The sequence below is a fragment of the Martes martes genome (genome assembly GCF_963455335.1).
Source record: "Martes martes genome assembly, chromosome: X".
Taxonomy (NCBI): Eukaryota; Metazoa; Chordata; class Mammalia; order Carnivora; family Mustelidae; genus Martes; species Martes martes.
In genome coordinates this window covers 45,514,561-45,530,319 of record NC_137897.1, presented here as the reverse complement: position 1 = coordinate 45,530,319, position 15,759 = coordinate 45,514,561, and the positions used below count along the sequence as shown (strand labels likewise).

Sequence of the window (15,759 nt, the reverse complement as noted above, 5' to 3'; positions counted from 1 at the left end):
GCGATACAACATTAGTCTTTCCTGGATCTCCAGCCTACTAGCCTGCCCTGCAGATTTGGACTTGCCAGTCTCAATAGCTGTGTAAGTCAATTCTTTAAAAATCCATCCATCCATCCATCCATCCATCAATCAGCCAATCCCTCTCTTTACACACACACACACACACACACACACACACACACACTCTCTTACTGGTTCTGTTTATCTGGAGAACCCACACACATACAGAAGGAAATATCTATCTTGAAATTGAGATTTAGGGAGGCACCCTAGCCACTCTGACTTCAAGATTTGAAAGTTTGAATCTTTAATGAAATGGGGTATACTTTTATTAATTTAGCTTAGAATCCCACAAAGAACATTAATATATTTTTGAGGATATAACATATAAGCATGTAGGAAATAATAAGTTGATTAACAAATAATGAAAAGTAATTTAAAAAATCCATAAGGACCTCATTTGTTGGAATGTTGTTTTTCTATTGCAAATTGGGCCAGGGAATGAAATGATTTTTAAAGGAAACAGAGCAGAAAACAAAACAACAGCAAGAATAATAATAACACAGCCCTCACAATCTCAAGACCCAACCTACATACAGAATTTTCTGCTGAATTACAATGGAATTAATACTTAGTGAGAAAAAGAGAGGGAGAAGGAAAAAAGACTACATACTCAAAAGTAATTTTCAGAGTCAAATACAGAATCCTGCCAAGTCATTTGTGAAGGCCTGTAAGCTTACTCAGAAACACCAAAACATGCCCAAACACTGAAACACTGGAGGCAATACTGCAACTAGTTATAGAAAAAAAGTATTCCTGACCACAGCTGTTACCAAAAAAATCGTTTAAATAAAGGATATCCTTAGACTCCTAGGCTCCAACCCAAAAAGGAACTGAATTCTTCTACATCACCAAAATATTCTAAAACTGCTTTTCTTACCATTATTCTTAGAGGATCTTCTCTTTCAGCTTAGAAAGAGAAAATCCTCCTATTTTATACCATATAAACTAAAGCTGGACTATATTTGTTTCTTGGTTTAAATTTATGTGTACTAATCCCCATGCTAGAAAAGAAGGCAAAGATACCACACACTGCAATTAAAAAGGACTTGGCATTGAGCTTAACACAGTGTGATTGCACTTCCACTGGTGCATACATGTTTCCTAAGTAAACCCAGTGACAGCTATAATCTTTTTTCATCTCATCCCTGGTGGCTCTTCTAGCCTGGACAATAACTGCCTATTCTGAAGAATAATAAAACAGGGGCAGCAAACATAAAGGTATATAAAGGAGGATATAAATGGGGAAGATGGTGGAATAGGAGGATACTAAGCTCATCTTGTCCCACAAAAATACATATAAAACAAGCCACATCAGTGCCACCAACCCAGAAAATGACCCAAAGACTGGCAAAACAGACTTTCTACAGCTAATCATGGAGAGAACACACTGAAAAGGGTAGGAGGGGCAGAGACATGGGGAATCAAACTCTCAGACTAATCACAAATGAGAGGAACACCACAAGAATAAAGAAGGGAGAGAAGTAGACCCCATACTAGGCACCCCAGACCTAGGTGCACTAGATATACCAGGAAGATGAGTCCCCATAACATTTGGCTTGAAAACAAGCAGGGCTTAATTTTTTCAGCTTTTATAACCAGGGAACTTAACTTCATGTACTTTAAAATCAGCTGGCTCAGCTCTGTGAGAGTTGGAAGGTAACAAGGAACTAAGTCTTCATCCTCAAAGAGCCAGCATATCAAACATCTCCATGGAGATACAGTATAGAAACAGCAGTGTGAAAAGTGCCTAGGGTACACATGAAAGAGATTAATTTATTAATCTCAGAACACATGAAAGAGGACAAGGGATCTTTAGGAGACTTCTCTAAGAATAAAAGAACTGGTAGGCACCATTTCTCTCTGCATACCCAGCGTAGATAGCCGGACACTTGCAGAAAATACCACAAACACTTTCTACTTTCCTTACTAGCACTATGTACCTCACCACCATAATCTCCTGCAGATCCATCCTATCCAACCTGCTCCATGCAGCAGGAGTCCTTCCAAAGCAGTTCCTGCATGTCTCATCCTGAAAGGAGCCTTGGCAGGGGCCAGCACAATTCCAAAGTTACTCCTGTCTCAGGGAAAAGGGAAGATAATAATAAACACAGCCCCAGCAGCCAAACCTTATAACTGGTAGTGAAAAGAAAGTACCCTGTCAAACAGTACCTCTGTAGCCCCTGCAGGAAACTGGCCTGACTCCTGGGCCTATACACCAACAAAAACCTCTCAGGGGACAAGGCAGGGAGAGCACCCTGCCTTTTGGTATTACTGTAGCTACTGCAAACATGCTGAGAGCAGGCATCTGATCTGACTGCTGAAAGCATCCAATGTTAAGTCCACAGCAGCCTCAGACTGACCCCTAACAGCACAGGGACCAAATCCTACCAAGTGTGTGCACAACAGGCAAAGTAGGCCATTGTAACATACTGATCTAAAGGCAAACACAGCTCAAACAGAAGAGCATGGTGCACACAATCCACGTAGAAGTGACTCCTGAAGCACCTGGTTCTGTTAAACAAGGGACATGTGCTACAGGCCACCAAAGGAGCTTTTCTTCATAAGGCCTTTACTTCCAACATCAGGAGATAAAAACGATGTTCCTAATACATAGAAACAAACACAGAAAACTAGATAAAATGAGGAGACAGAGGGATATGATCTGAATGAAAAAAAAAAGGACAAAACAACAGCAAAACAGCTAAATGAAATGATGATAACCGATATGTGTGATAAAGAACTCAAAATAATGGTCATAACGATACTCACAGGATTTCAGAAAAGAGTGGAGGATCTCAGTGCGACTCTTACCAAAGAGAAAGAAAAGCAAATAAGAAATGAAGAACTCGATAACCAAAACTAAAAATACACAGGAGGCGATCAACAGCAGATTAGAGGAGGCAGAAGAATGGATCAGAGAGCTGGAAGACAGAGTAGTTAATAAAAAGCAACCAAACAGGGGCACCTGGGTGGCTCAGTGGGTTAAAGCCTCTGCTTTCGGCTCAGGTCATGATCCCAGGGTCCTGGGATCGAGCCCCGCATCGGGCTCTCTGCTCAGCAGGGAGCCTGCTTCCTCCTCTCTCTGTATCTGCCTGCCTCTCTGCCTACCTGTGATCGCTGCCTGTCAAATAAATAAATAAAATCTTAAAAAAAAAAAAGCAACCAAACAAAATAGCAAACAAACAAACAAAAAAAAATAAGACTAGGTTAAGGAAACTCAGCAATATAATCAAGTGTAACAACACTTAGATTATAGGGATTCCAGAAGAGAGAAGGAGGCAGAAAATTTATTTGAAGAAATAACAGCTGAAAAATTCCCTAATCTGGAGAAAGAAATAGGTATCCAGATCCTGGAGGCACAGAGAGCACCCAAAAAAACCAACCTGAGGAAGTCCACACCAAGAGACATAAAAATTAAAATGGCAAAAAGTAGTGATAAAGAGAGAATTTTAAAAACAGCATAAGAAAGTTAGACACAAAGGAAATCCCATAAGGTTACCAACTGCATTTTCAGCAGAAACTTGGCAGACCAGAAGAGGGTGGCAGGCCATACTCAAAACACTACAAGGAAAAAATCTACAACCACGAATACTTTACCCAGTAAAGCTATTATTTAGAAGGAAAGACAGAGTTTCCTAGACAAACAAAAGTTAAAGGATTTCATCACCATTAAACCAGCCTTACAATAAAAGTTAAAGGGAATTCTTTGAGGGAAAAGAAAAGGCCATAATCAGGAGAAAGAAAATTATGAAAGGAAAACATTTCATAGGTAAATAAAAACATAATGAAAGTAGTAGACTAATCACTTACAAAACCAATATGGAGGTTAAACACAAAAGGAGTAAAATCAGTTATATCTATAAAAATCAGTCTATGGATCCACAAAATAAAAAGATACAAATTATGACATCATATACATAAAACATTGTTGGAGGGGTATAAAAATTTAGTACTTTTAGAATGTGCTCAAATTTAAGGGCCCATCAACTTAATATAGACTGTTACATGCATCAGATGTTATATATGAACTTACTGATAAACACAAATCAAAAACCTGTAATAGATAACCAAATAAATGGAGAAAGGAATCCAAGCATATCATTAAAGAAAGCCATCAAACCATAAAGGAAGAGAGCAAGAGAAGAAAAAAAAACACAGAAAAAGTACAAAAACTGTAAGATAAATAACAAAATGACAGTAAGTACATATCTATCAATAATTACATTGAATTTAAATGGAATAAATGCTCCAATTAAAAAACACAGGGTGACTAGATGTATAAAAACCAAGACCCATCCATATGCTGCCTACAAGAGACTCAGTTCACACCTAAAGACACATGCAGGTTGAACATGAAGGGATGGAAAAACATTTACCACGCAAAAACAAATGTTTATATAAGACAAAATAGACTTTGAAATAAACACTGTAACAAGAGACAATGAAGCACAATGCATGATGATAAAGGGAGCAATCCAACAAGAGGATAGAATAATTATAAATATGCATTCAACATGGGAGTACCTAAATACATAGAGAAACACAAACACAGGGGTAACTGGGTAGTTCAATGGGGTGAGTTTCCAACTCTTGGTTTCAGTTCAGGTCATGATCTCAGGGTTGTTAATACTGAGCCCTGTGCTCAGGCTCCACATGGAGCTTGCTTGGGATTCTCTCTCTTCCTCTCCCTCTGCAACCCCCACCAACCTACCCATGCTCTTGCTTCTCTCTTAAAAAAAAAAAAAGAGAAACAAAAGAAACATAAATGCATAAACATAAACATTAAGACAAGAATTGAGAGTAATAAAAGTAGGGGACTTTAATACCCCCACTTACATCAATGGATAGATCATCCAGTCATAAAATCACCAAAAAACAGTGGACATTGGACCAGATATAACAAAGATACACTCAGAACACTCCATCCCCAAACAGCATAATACACTCTTTTAAAGTGCACATGGAACATCTTCCAGAATAGATCATGATATGCCACAAAACAAGTCTCAATAAATCAAAAAAGTGTGAGAGTATATCATGCATGTTTTCTGACCTCAGTGGTACAAAACCAGAAATCAATCCCAAGAAAAAATCTGGAAAGAACCCAAATACATGGAGACTAAATGACATGGTACTAAACAATGAATGGATCAACCAAGAAATAAAAGGAAATCAAAAACTACATGAAGATAAATGAAAACACAATGATCCAAAATATTTGGAATGCAGGAAAAGCTGTTATAAGAGGGAAGATAATAGCAACAAAGGCCTATCTCAAGAAGGAAAAAATCTCCAATAAACAACCAAACTTTACACCTATAGGAACTAAAGAGGTGCAGGGTGGTTCAGTTGTTGAGCATCCAAATCCTGGTTTCAGCTCAGATCGTGATCTCAGGGATAAGGGTCAGACTCTGCACTTAGCACAGAGTCTGCTTGATATTCTTTCCCCTCCTTCTTCTCCCTCTTCTCCTCTCCCTGCTCATATTCTCACTGAAAGAAAGAAATAAAATCTAAAAAAAAATAATAAAGGAACTAGAAAAAAATGCTCAAAGGCAATTAGAAAGAAATAATAAAGATCAGAGCAGAAATAAATGAAATAGAGACTAAAAAAACAACAGTATAGGTCAATGAAACCAGGAGCGAGTTCTCTGAAAAGCTCAAAAAAAATGATAAACTTTTAGCCAGACTTATCTAGGAAAAAAAAGAGGACTCAAATAAAATCACCAACGAAAGAGGAGAAATAACAACCAGAACTACAGAAATACAAAAGATTATAAGACATTATGAGAATTTATGTGCCAAAAGACTGGATAACCTAGAAGAAATGGATAAATTCCAAGAAATATATAACCTCTTAACACTTAAACAGGAAGAAATAGAAAATATGAACAGACCAATTACTGGCAAAGCAACTGAATCTGTAATCAATTAAAATTCCAAAAACAACAACAAAAAAGTGTAGGACGAGATGCTTCACAGGTGAATTCTACCAAATATTTAAAGAAGAGTTAATATCTATTCTTCTCAAACTATTAAAAAAAATAGACGAGGAAGGAAAGTCTCCAAATTCATTCTATAAGGCCAGCATTACCCTGATACCAAAACCACATAAACTACAGAAAAGAAGACTACAGGCAAAATACCTGATGAACAGAGGTGCAAAAATCCTCAACAGAATATTAACAAACTGAATCTAAAAATACATTTAAAAAAATCATGCACTGGATGCCTGGGTGGGCCAGTCAGTTAAGTGTCTGCCTTTGGCTTGAATCATGATCCTAGGGTCCTGGGATCGAGTCCCACACTGGGCTCCTTGCTCAGTGAGGAGCCTGCTTCTCCCTCTGCCTATTCCCCCTACTTGTGCTCTCTCTCTGACAAATAAGATCTTAAAAAAAATCATTCACCATGATCAAGTGGCATTTATTTCTGTGAAGCAAAGGTGATTTAATATTTGCAAATCAATCAATGTGATATATCACATTAGCAAGAGAAAGAATAAAACCCATATGATCATTTCAACAGATGCAGTGAGAGCACCTGACAAAATGCAGTATCAATTCATGATAAAAACTCTCAACAAAATAGGTTTAGAGGGAACATACCTCAACATAATAAAGGCCATACATGAAATAACCAAAGCTAACATTCTCAGTGGTGCAAAACGGAGCTTTCCTCTATGATCAGGAACAAGACAAGGATGTCCACTCTGACTGCTTTTATTCAACATAGTATTGAAAGTCAGCCAGAGCAATCAAACAAGAAAAAGAAATAAAAGGCATCCCTATTGGTAAGAATGAAGTAAAATTCTCAACGCTGATAACATGATACTATATAGTGAAAACTCAAAAGAATCCACCAAAAACTATTAGAACTGATAAATGAATTCAGTGAAGTTGTAGGATACAAAATTAATATACAGAAATCTATTGCATTTCTATACACTAAAATGAAGTAGAAGGAGAAATTAAGAAAACAACCCATTTATATTTGTACCAAACAGAATAAAATACATAGGAATAAACTTAACCAAGGAGATGAAAGACCTGTACTCTGAAAACTGTAACACACTGAAGAAGGAAATTGAAGATGACACTAACAAATGGAAAAGATATTCCATGCTCATGGACTGGAAGAACAAATACTGTTGAAATGTCCATACTACCCAAAGCAAGCTATAGATTTAAGCAGTCCTACCAAAACACCAACAGGATTTTTAACAAAACTAGAACAAGTAATCCTAAAATTTGTATGGAAACAGAGAAAACCCCGAAAAGCCAAAGCAATCTTGAAAAAGAACAAAACTGGAGGTATCAGAATCCCAGATTTCAAGATATACTACAAAGCTGTAGTAATCAAAACAGTATGGTACTGGCACAAAAACAGACACATAGAACCATGGAACAGAATAGAATAGCACAAATACACCAGTGCTTATATGATCAATTAATCTACCATAACAGAGGCAAGAATATACAATAGGAAAAAGTCTCTTCAACAAATGTTGTTGAGAAAAGTGGGCAGCAACATGCAAAAGAATTAAACTGGACCACTTTCTTACACGATACACAAAAATGAACTCAAAATGGATTAAAGACCTAAATGTGAGACCTGAAACCATAAAATTCCTAGAAGAAAACACACGCAGTAATTTCTTTGACATTTTCCATAGAAACATTTTTCTAGGTTTCTGGCAAAAGAAACAAAAGCAAAATCAAACTATTGATTTTATTTAAATTTTTATCTAAATTTTATTTAAAAATAAAAAGCTTTTACATAGTACAGGAAACCATCAACAAAACAAAAAAGCAACATACAACATGGGAGAAAATATTTGCAAATTATATATCTAATGAGGGGTTAAAATCCAAAATATATAAAGAACTTGAACAATTCAAGCCCTCCAAAAAACAAATAATCCAATTTAAGGAATGAGTAGAGGATCTGAATAGACATTTTTCCAAAGAAGACATACAGATGGCCAACACACATAAAAAGATATTCAACATTACTAATCATAAGGGAAGTGCAAATTAAAACCAGAACACAGTATCACTTTACACCTCTCAGAATGGGTAAGCTAAAAAACCAAGACATAACAAGTATTGACGAGGATGTGGAGAAAAAGGGACCCTCATGCACCACTGGTAAAATGCAAATTGGTGCAGGCACTGTGGAAATCAGTATGGAAGTTCCTCAAAAATTAAAAATAGAATTACCATAGGATCCAGTAATTCCACTACTGGGTATTTACCCAAAGAAAAGGAAAATATGCATGCAAAACAATATATGGGTCCTATATTGCAGCATTATTTACAATAGCCAAGATATGGAAGCAACCCAAGTGTGCCTCCACAGATGAATAGATAAAGAAGATATGTTTATATATTTATGTTATATACATAACATACATTTTATATGTATAAATTATATATATGTGTACATATAATGTGGTATTATACAACCATAAAATGAATGAAATCTTGCTATTTTCAAGAACATGGATCAACCTAGAGAGTATAATGCTAAGTGAAATAAGTTAGTCAGAGAAAGATATATACCATATGACTTCACTCATTTGTGGAACTGAAGAAAGAAAACAAAGCAACAAACAGAGAAAAAAAGAGAGACAAACAAGAAAACAGATGCTTAAATACAGAGAACAAACTCCTGGTTGACAGAGGGGAGTGGGGGGGAAATAGATGAAATAGATAAAAGGGATTTAGAGAACACTTATCTTGATGAGCAGTGAGAAATGTATAGAATTAGTGAATCATTATATTGTACATCTAAAATATAACACTATATGTTAATTTTACTCAAATAAAAAAATACATAAAGGCTGCTTAATGATATCACATTGACAAGTTTCTTACCTAAATCTGAAAATTATTTGCCAAATGGATATTATATTCCCTTTACCACAGAAAATTTGCTTATGAGTGTTTTTAAAAACCTGACAGAACTTTGAGCACTAATGCTGAAATTTATTCTTCCTGAAAACAATCATAGTATTTACCTATTTCTCTATAAAAGAAGTTTAGAAAGCATGTCAACCATTTCGTGCAGCATCCTTTATGCTTCTTACCAGGTCCCGTTGATCCTCCTGTACCAGATCCATTTTGTGTACCAAGCAAAAAACTTTCGCATCTGGAGAATTCTGCAGAATGGCTTCTAAGCATGATTGGTAATAGTGCATGTCTTTTTCCAGTTCACGGCTTTCCACATCAAACACATATATCAGAACCTCCACATTTCGGAAGATGTTATCTCGTTGGCTAGTAAAATAATTTTCCATGAAGGTATCCTGTCTAATAGGAAAAAAAAATTGGTAATAACCAAGTCCTCAATTTAGTCACTCCTACTTACAATTTATTTTTTGTTGGCTTAATCAATGTGAAAGATAATCTTAAGGCTTCAAATTAATAGGCAAGTAAGAGTAAATTGGTACAGTTTCAACTTCTTAGTTGAACCACACCTGCACCACCCTTTGCCCCACCCTTTGCCCCTCTCCTTGTGTTCCAAATACACTATGACCTTCCCTCAGTTCCAGTGGGCTGTGATGTATCCACCAAGAGGCATTTTACACATGCTATTTACTCTGTTTTACATGCTATTCCCCTATTTCTACATCTAATTAACTCCTACTTGTCCCTTTAGATTTCAATTCAATCCATATTTCCTCACAGAAACCATTCCTGACCTCCCTGTCTTGAGCAAATCCAGTCACCTTAGGCCCTAATAAAATTGCGTTGTTTTATTTTTAGCACTTAACCACAAGTGTGGTATTATATGTGTTTGTGTATGTTTTTAATTAATGGAATTCACTTCCCTAGAGTGTAAGTTCCATGAAGGCAAGGACCATGTCTGTTACTGTCCACCACTGTTTCCCAGCTTTAGGCAAAGAGCCTTCCATAGGGGAGGTGCTCAGTGTATATTTCTTGAATGAATAACTAACTAGTCAAATACTCTAAATTCCATGAAAATGACTCCAAGATATCTTTTTAGCAGTTTTGTTCTTTGATCCTTAGGCTGTGTTCTGGTTCCCAGTTCTCAGTTACCAAGCACCCAGCAAAAAACAGTAGTTTTGTTTGAATTTAAGGAACAAAACAAATGAGCAAAGGGAAAAAAGAGAGAGACACAGAGAGACAAACCAAGAAATAGACCCTTAACTATTGGGAACAAACTAATGGAGGAGGGGATGGGTGATACAGGTAATGGGGATTAGGGAGTGCACTTGTCATGATGAGCACTGGATATAATATAACACTATATTAACTGTACTGGAATTAAAATAAAATTAAATAAATAAATAAAACAGTAGAGTTTGGTCATGGGGGTTAAACAAACATGTACCTAGCTTTCAGTCTTGTACTTTTTGCTATTAATTAGCTGTGTGACCTTGGGGGATTCTTAGTATCATTGTACCTCAGCTGCCTTATCTGCAAAATTAATGATAACATCTTAGGGCCTAAAAGCAAGGAACTTGGACTAATCTCTTGAAAGAGATTACAGAATTAGAAGAATGATAAAGATGAAGGATTTGTATGGAAAGATCTCTAGAGCACTGAGTGATCCATCTGCTAGCAATAATGGGAATCATTTTCTTATAGAATACTTGGCTATTTCATTATTCTTTCAACAAATAACTCACTGGGCACCTATCCATGGTTGGTTCTATGCAAGGAGCTGGTAAACACTGAGCCAACAATAATGTCTATTTATTTTGTGAGGAACTTTACTATGCATTTAGATCTCATCTTACTTAATCATCAAAACACCCCTATGATTTAGTACCATCATTATCCTTATTATACAGATGAAGAAACTGGCTCAGAGAGTTTAAATGATCTACCCAAAGTAACACAGTTAACAGAGCTATGTTACAAACCCCAGTCTAACTCCAGACCCTAGGCTCCTAACCACTGTGCACTACACACTGCTGCTGAAACGTGGAGATGCAAACGGCCACAGGGTAAGGAGCAATACCTCCATATAAGCACAGTGAATATGCATTTATGATGGAATATTCTGGAAGTACCTTAGCCATGAAAGGAAAAACTATTTCCTACTTCTCCAACAGTTGGTAACTCAGTTGGAGAATATGTGCTTAAGGCTGATTTACAGTGCTTAGACTGCCTGGAGATTGAAATAATAAAGAATGAAAAGGTATTATGGTATGATGGCTAAGAGCTCAGCACTGGTATTATGCCACCTGAGATAAAAATCCAATTTCTTCTCCTGCAAGAGAGGGGGATAATCTATCCCATACTACAGATCCCTAGACACAGCCTATGTTAGTGCTGATTAAATATGTCACACAGAGAGGGCATTTCCACAATTACATAAAAGTCAGAGATCTTTATTTAATCAAGTGCCAATTATGAAACAATTTCTATCAAATGTATCTATTACAAATGATAATTACTGTAATGTATTTTCCATGCTGATTATACTAGGTGCCATGATTACTGCCACTGGTGCCACAAACAAGCAAACAGTACTTACCCACCACAGTCCCACAAGTTCAATACCAGGTTTCCCAGAAATCGAACATGAGAATGTTCTACATCAACTGGAAGACAAATATGACAAAGCTAGTAATTGCAGCACATGAGGTAAAATTCAAAATAAGCAAAGAACTAACCCATGGAATTTAGAAGGACTAAAGTGGAGTGAAATGCTCAAAGCTTCAACAAGAAGGTGATTTTCAGCTTAGTAATATGGTTTAGCGGCAAGGTGGGCACCTAAACTATTCTGAGCTACAGAATTGGCTCTCAATGTAAGTAATTTTACTTTTTAGTAGTTTAGTGCTTAGAGAAGAAACAATCTCCAATTATAATATTAATGTTAAAATTTCAACATGTAAGACAGAGACATATACCATTTAATAATTCTTCAGTGACCCACCAACACCCTTCACAAAACAAATTTAAAAAACGACAACAAATACCAAATACAAAACAAGCATAAAACATAACCCAACCTGCTCCCTCTATTGGTTTCCCTATTTCAGTTAATAACCCTATCATTGTCCCATTTTGGGGAAGATGGTCATTGTTGACTCCTCTGTCGACATTCATTGCTATTTCTTTGTAATTCCTCGATTTCACTCCTTGTTTTACAACCTGCCACTAACAATAAGGAAGGCCCTTAACTTCTCAAGCCTACACAACTACAATTGCTCCATAATTACCACCCAGCAGGAAGCCTTACCCACTTAACAGGCTATTGTCAGATTCATCTTCTTAACACTACTTTGAACATGTCACTCCCCATTCAAAAAACTTGTAATGGTTCCTCCGTGCCTACAGAGGGGCATTGAAGGTCCTTGAAATTTGGCTTCTAATCTACCTTTATATTCCCCCATTGAGTCACATTAATAAAGACTTTTGTTTTAGTCCAATTTGGTTTATTTATAGTCCTCCCCTATCCCACTACCTCCCCAACCCCCAACATACCTTACATCAGGGGTCGCAAACTTGCTAATATGGGCCAGGCCAGTAAATGTACAAAAGCAAAGATGATCATGTATGGAGAGTGACTATCCACCCAAGAGGGTGATACAGTGGGTGGCAATTACACAGCTCTAGCTCATCTTTCAAGGCAGGAATGTGGGATCAAGATGTTCGTATCTTTACAATTTTCAATATTAGAGAGAAACCAGATTTTTATGGAAACTTTTACCTATTAGTAACTAATTCCAATTTTTCTAAGACATTGCAGAAGCCAAACAAAACATATCTATAGGCCTTATCCAGCTTACAGACTGCCTGTTTGCGACCTCTGCCTTATACTTCCCTCCCCAGTCTATACTTTACCTACTCTGTTCACCTGCCTAGAAAGTCCTCCCCACCTTTCTTTCAAAGTTATATTCATCTATTAAGACCCAGCTTAAATTCACCTTCTCTAAAGGCCCTTCCTGACCACCCCCACTTACTGTCATCACTCCCTCTGAATTCATTCAAACATTTATTAAGCATCTACTCTCTGCCAGGCACCAAAAATCACAAGGAAAAATAATGAAAGTTCTTATCTTAAAAATTTCTTAAAGTCTAGCAATCATAATTTTTACAATTTTTGTGACAATCAATCACACAGTGATGTTGCTTCTATGACCATCTTGAATCTATTGATTATACTGACTGCTATCTAACTTTTGTGCAAATTTATCTTCTCATAACCCAGACCATAAGCGGCAAAGCATTAGAACATGGGTACTAAAAAAAAACATGGGCACTGGAGTCAAACAGTTCTTCGTTCAAATACCAGCTGTACCTCTCTGTGTGACCTTGGGCAAGTCACTTAACCTCTTATTAGTTTCCTTTTCTATTACAAAAGGTGGAAGGGATGTTATTGACCTCACAGGATTGTTGTGAGGGTTAAAGAAGTTATCATATATAAAGTGCCTGGCACGTAGTAGGTGCTCAAACTACTTCCATTCTCCCCCTTACTTCCCCATCCTTGGAAAAGGAATCATATCTTACATGTCTTTGTATTTCCAACAGAGTCTACGAGAGAGTAGGTGCTCAAACTGCTATTAATTTGAAGACTATGTAAACGGTCTAGTACTAAAAAAAAATGGAAAGAAGTGCTACTGAGAAAGGGAAAGACAATAACAAAAGAAGTGACAGGATTCAGTGACTGTTTAGATATGAAGCACATGGGACAGAAATCTGGTTTCTACTCCCATATCACAGAAATTGTTCTCATCAAGTGACCAACGGCCCCATTACCAAATCCACTGGACTTTTTAGTCCTTGTCTTACTTTCTGTAGCATGACACTGTTGACTACTCTCTTCTCAAAAAATTCTCTTCTCTTGGCCTCTGATATCATACCTATAACCTTTCTGGTGTATCTTCCTATTCTTCTTTCTGTCCTTTAAATGATGGAGCACTTCAGGATTTCACCTTTGGCTACCTACTTCCCCCCAGGCAAGCTAATCTATTCATATTGTTTTAACTTAAGTGTTTATCTCTAATACAGATGTCTCTCTCCCTTTTTGAAACATTTATCGGACATTTTCACTTGAATAATGCATAAGTATCCCAAACTCAGTGTATCCAAATATAACTCATCTCCCCATTTTTTCCTACAAAATCTATTCTTCAGTCTTCTGCATCTCAGTGAATTTAGCCAGTTGCCTAAGCCAAAACCTTAATTTCATCCTTGAGTCCAGTCTTTCCTCCACTATTCCACCCAAACCTTTCAACAAGTCCTACTGACTCTATCTCTTAAGTATATCCCAAATGTATTTGCTTTTCATTATATCTACTACCACTACCCTAACCCAAGTTAAGGCCCCATCATCTCTTACCTGGTCTACTAAAATAGTTTCCTAATCTGTCAACCTGTTTCTACCCTTGTCTCCCTCCAATCTATCCTCCATGTTAGATATAATAGTCTCTTCAAAATGCAGATTTTACCCTATTATTCTTTAAAAAGAAAAAAAAGTCTCTGTGTATATGACTGTATATACCCAGAAAAAAAAAAGGCCTAAAGGACAATCTCAAACTACTAATGGTGGTTATCCCCAGGAAGCAGGCCTGAGAACAAGGGAAGGAGCAGACTTTCTATACTTCTGCAATGTCTGAATTTTTCACAAGTATTACTTTTGTAATCAAAGTTGAAAATTAAAAATAATAAAATCTGATGTTACTTTCCTATTTAAAAACTCTCTATGGGCTACCCTCTACCCTCAGTTCAAACTACCTGACTTGGTTTATAAGGCAGTTTATGATCCAATCCCCACATTCTACCTTCCTTTTTAGTCTTAAGTCTCCTAAGTGGCCCTCTGGCTCTCCTAGTCTTCCTGTCCTGCTGTCATAAAAGCAACTGAAAAGAACCAGAACAGAGCATTAGGAAATCACATACATTTATGGGGCAGAAAGAAGAAAATATTTTTTAAAGGGGGTAGGGATGGTTAAAGATAAAGGAAGAAAACCAGAATAATAAGGCATTAAATAAAAGCCAAGGGAACAGAGAATTCTGAGAAGGTAGGAAATCTTGGAACTGTCAACAGTGTTTGTGACTAAAATATTTTATAATCTTATTTTTATTGAGAAGTTTACTATCCCAACAAACACATTTTAACAGCCCACAAATAAATTAATTATATCACCATGCTGTACCCTTACCACAAATTTTAAAACACAGTAGGCTCTAAGTTTAACAAAATAAAATTGGATCTTTTTTCAGCAATGATACACTAGAAAAACACTAAAACATTAAAGGTGATATAATATTTTAGAAGTACTCTTTTGCTACTGTTAAAGAAAATCAACAACTTCATAAAAAGGAAGAGTAAGTAAAAATCAATGCACTATATGTATTTTCAAACAGTCTGTAAGTTTAGCAATAGAACCCAGACCTTTTTTCAACAATGACAAATTAGGTAATGATACATTAAAGCACTAAGTCCAACATAATATTTTAAAGCATACTTTTATTACCTTTAAGGAAATACAGTAATTGCTAACAAAGTATATCAAGAAAGGTCCCATTTGAGACAAAGCCTTGTCACATTCATAGTGCCTGGCACATATGATGGTCCAGAAAAGCACTTATTGAATAAATGGGATGCTAAAATGTATAGTGTACACATAATCTGCAATATTCTGTTCATAATTTTTAATGATGCTGCTAGATTACTTCAAAACTATTTCAAGTAGCTTGAATAGTTCTGAAATTTGGGTTG

The 15,759-nt window shown here is 36.4% G+C and overlaps 1 protein-coding gene across 7 annotated transcripts in view; it reads right to left on the bottom strand.

The window, feature by feature from the left end:
* RRAGB (Ras related GTP binding B) overlaps positions 1-15,759 on the bottom strand; it is a 35,420-nt gene that overhangs the window by 13,447 nt on the left and 6,214 nt on the right. For 4 of the 7 annotated variants that reach the window (XM_080795283.1, XM_080795282.1, XM_080795281.1 and 1 more), the window contains exons 4-6: positions 13,548-13,631; positions 11,569-11,635; positions 9,149-9,371 (exon numbers count right to left, since the gene is read on the bottom strand). In XM_080795283.1, the coding sequence (XP_080651409.1) occupies positions 9,149-9,371; positions 11,569-11,635; positions 13,548-13,631 (374 nt within the window). The remainder of the gene's footprint in view (positions 1-9,148; positions 9,372-11,568; positions 11,636-13,547; positions 13,632-15,759) is intronic. The other 3 variants (XM_080795286.1, XM_080795284.1, XM_080795287.1) reach the window with 1 other exon arrangement.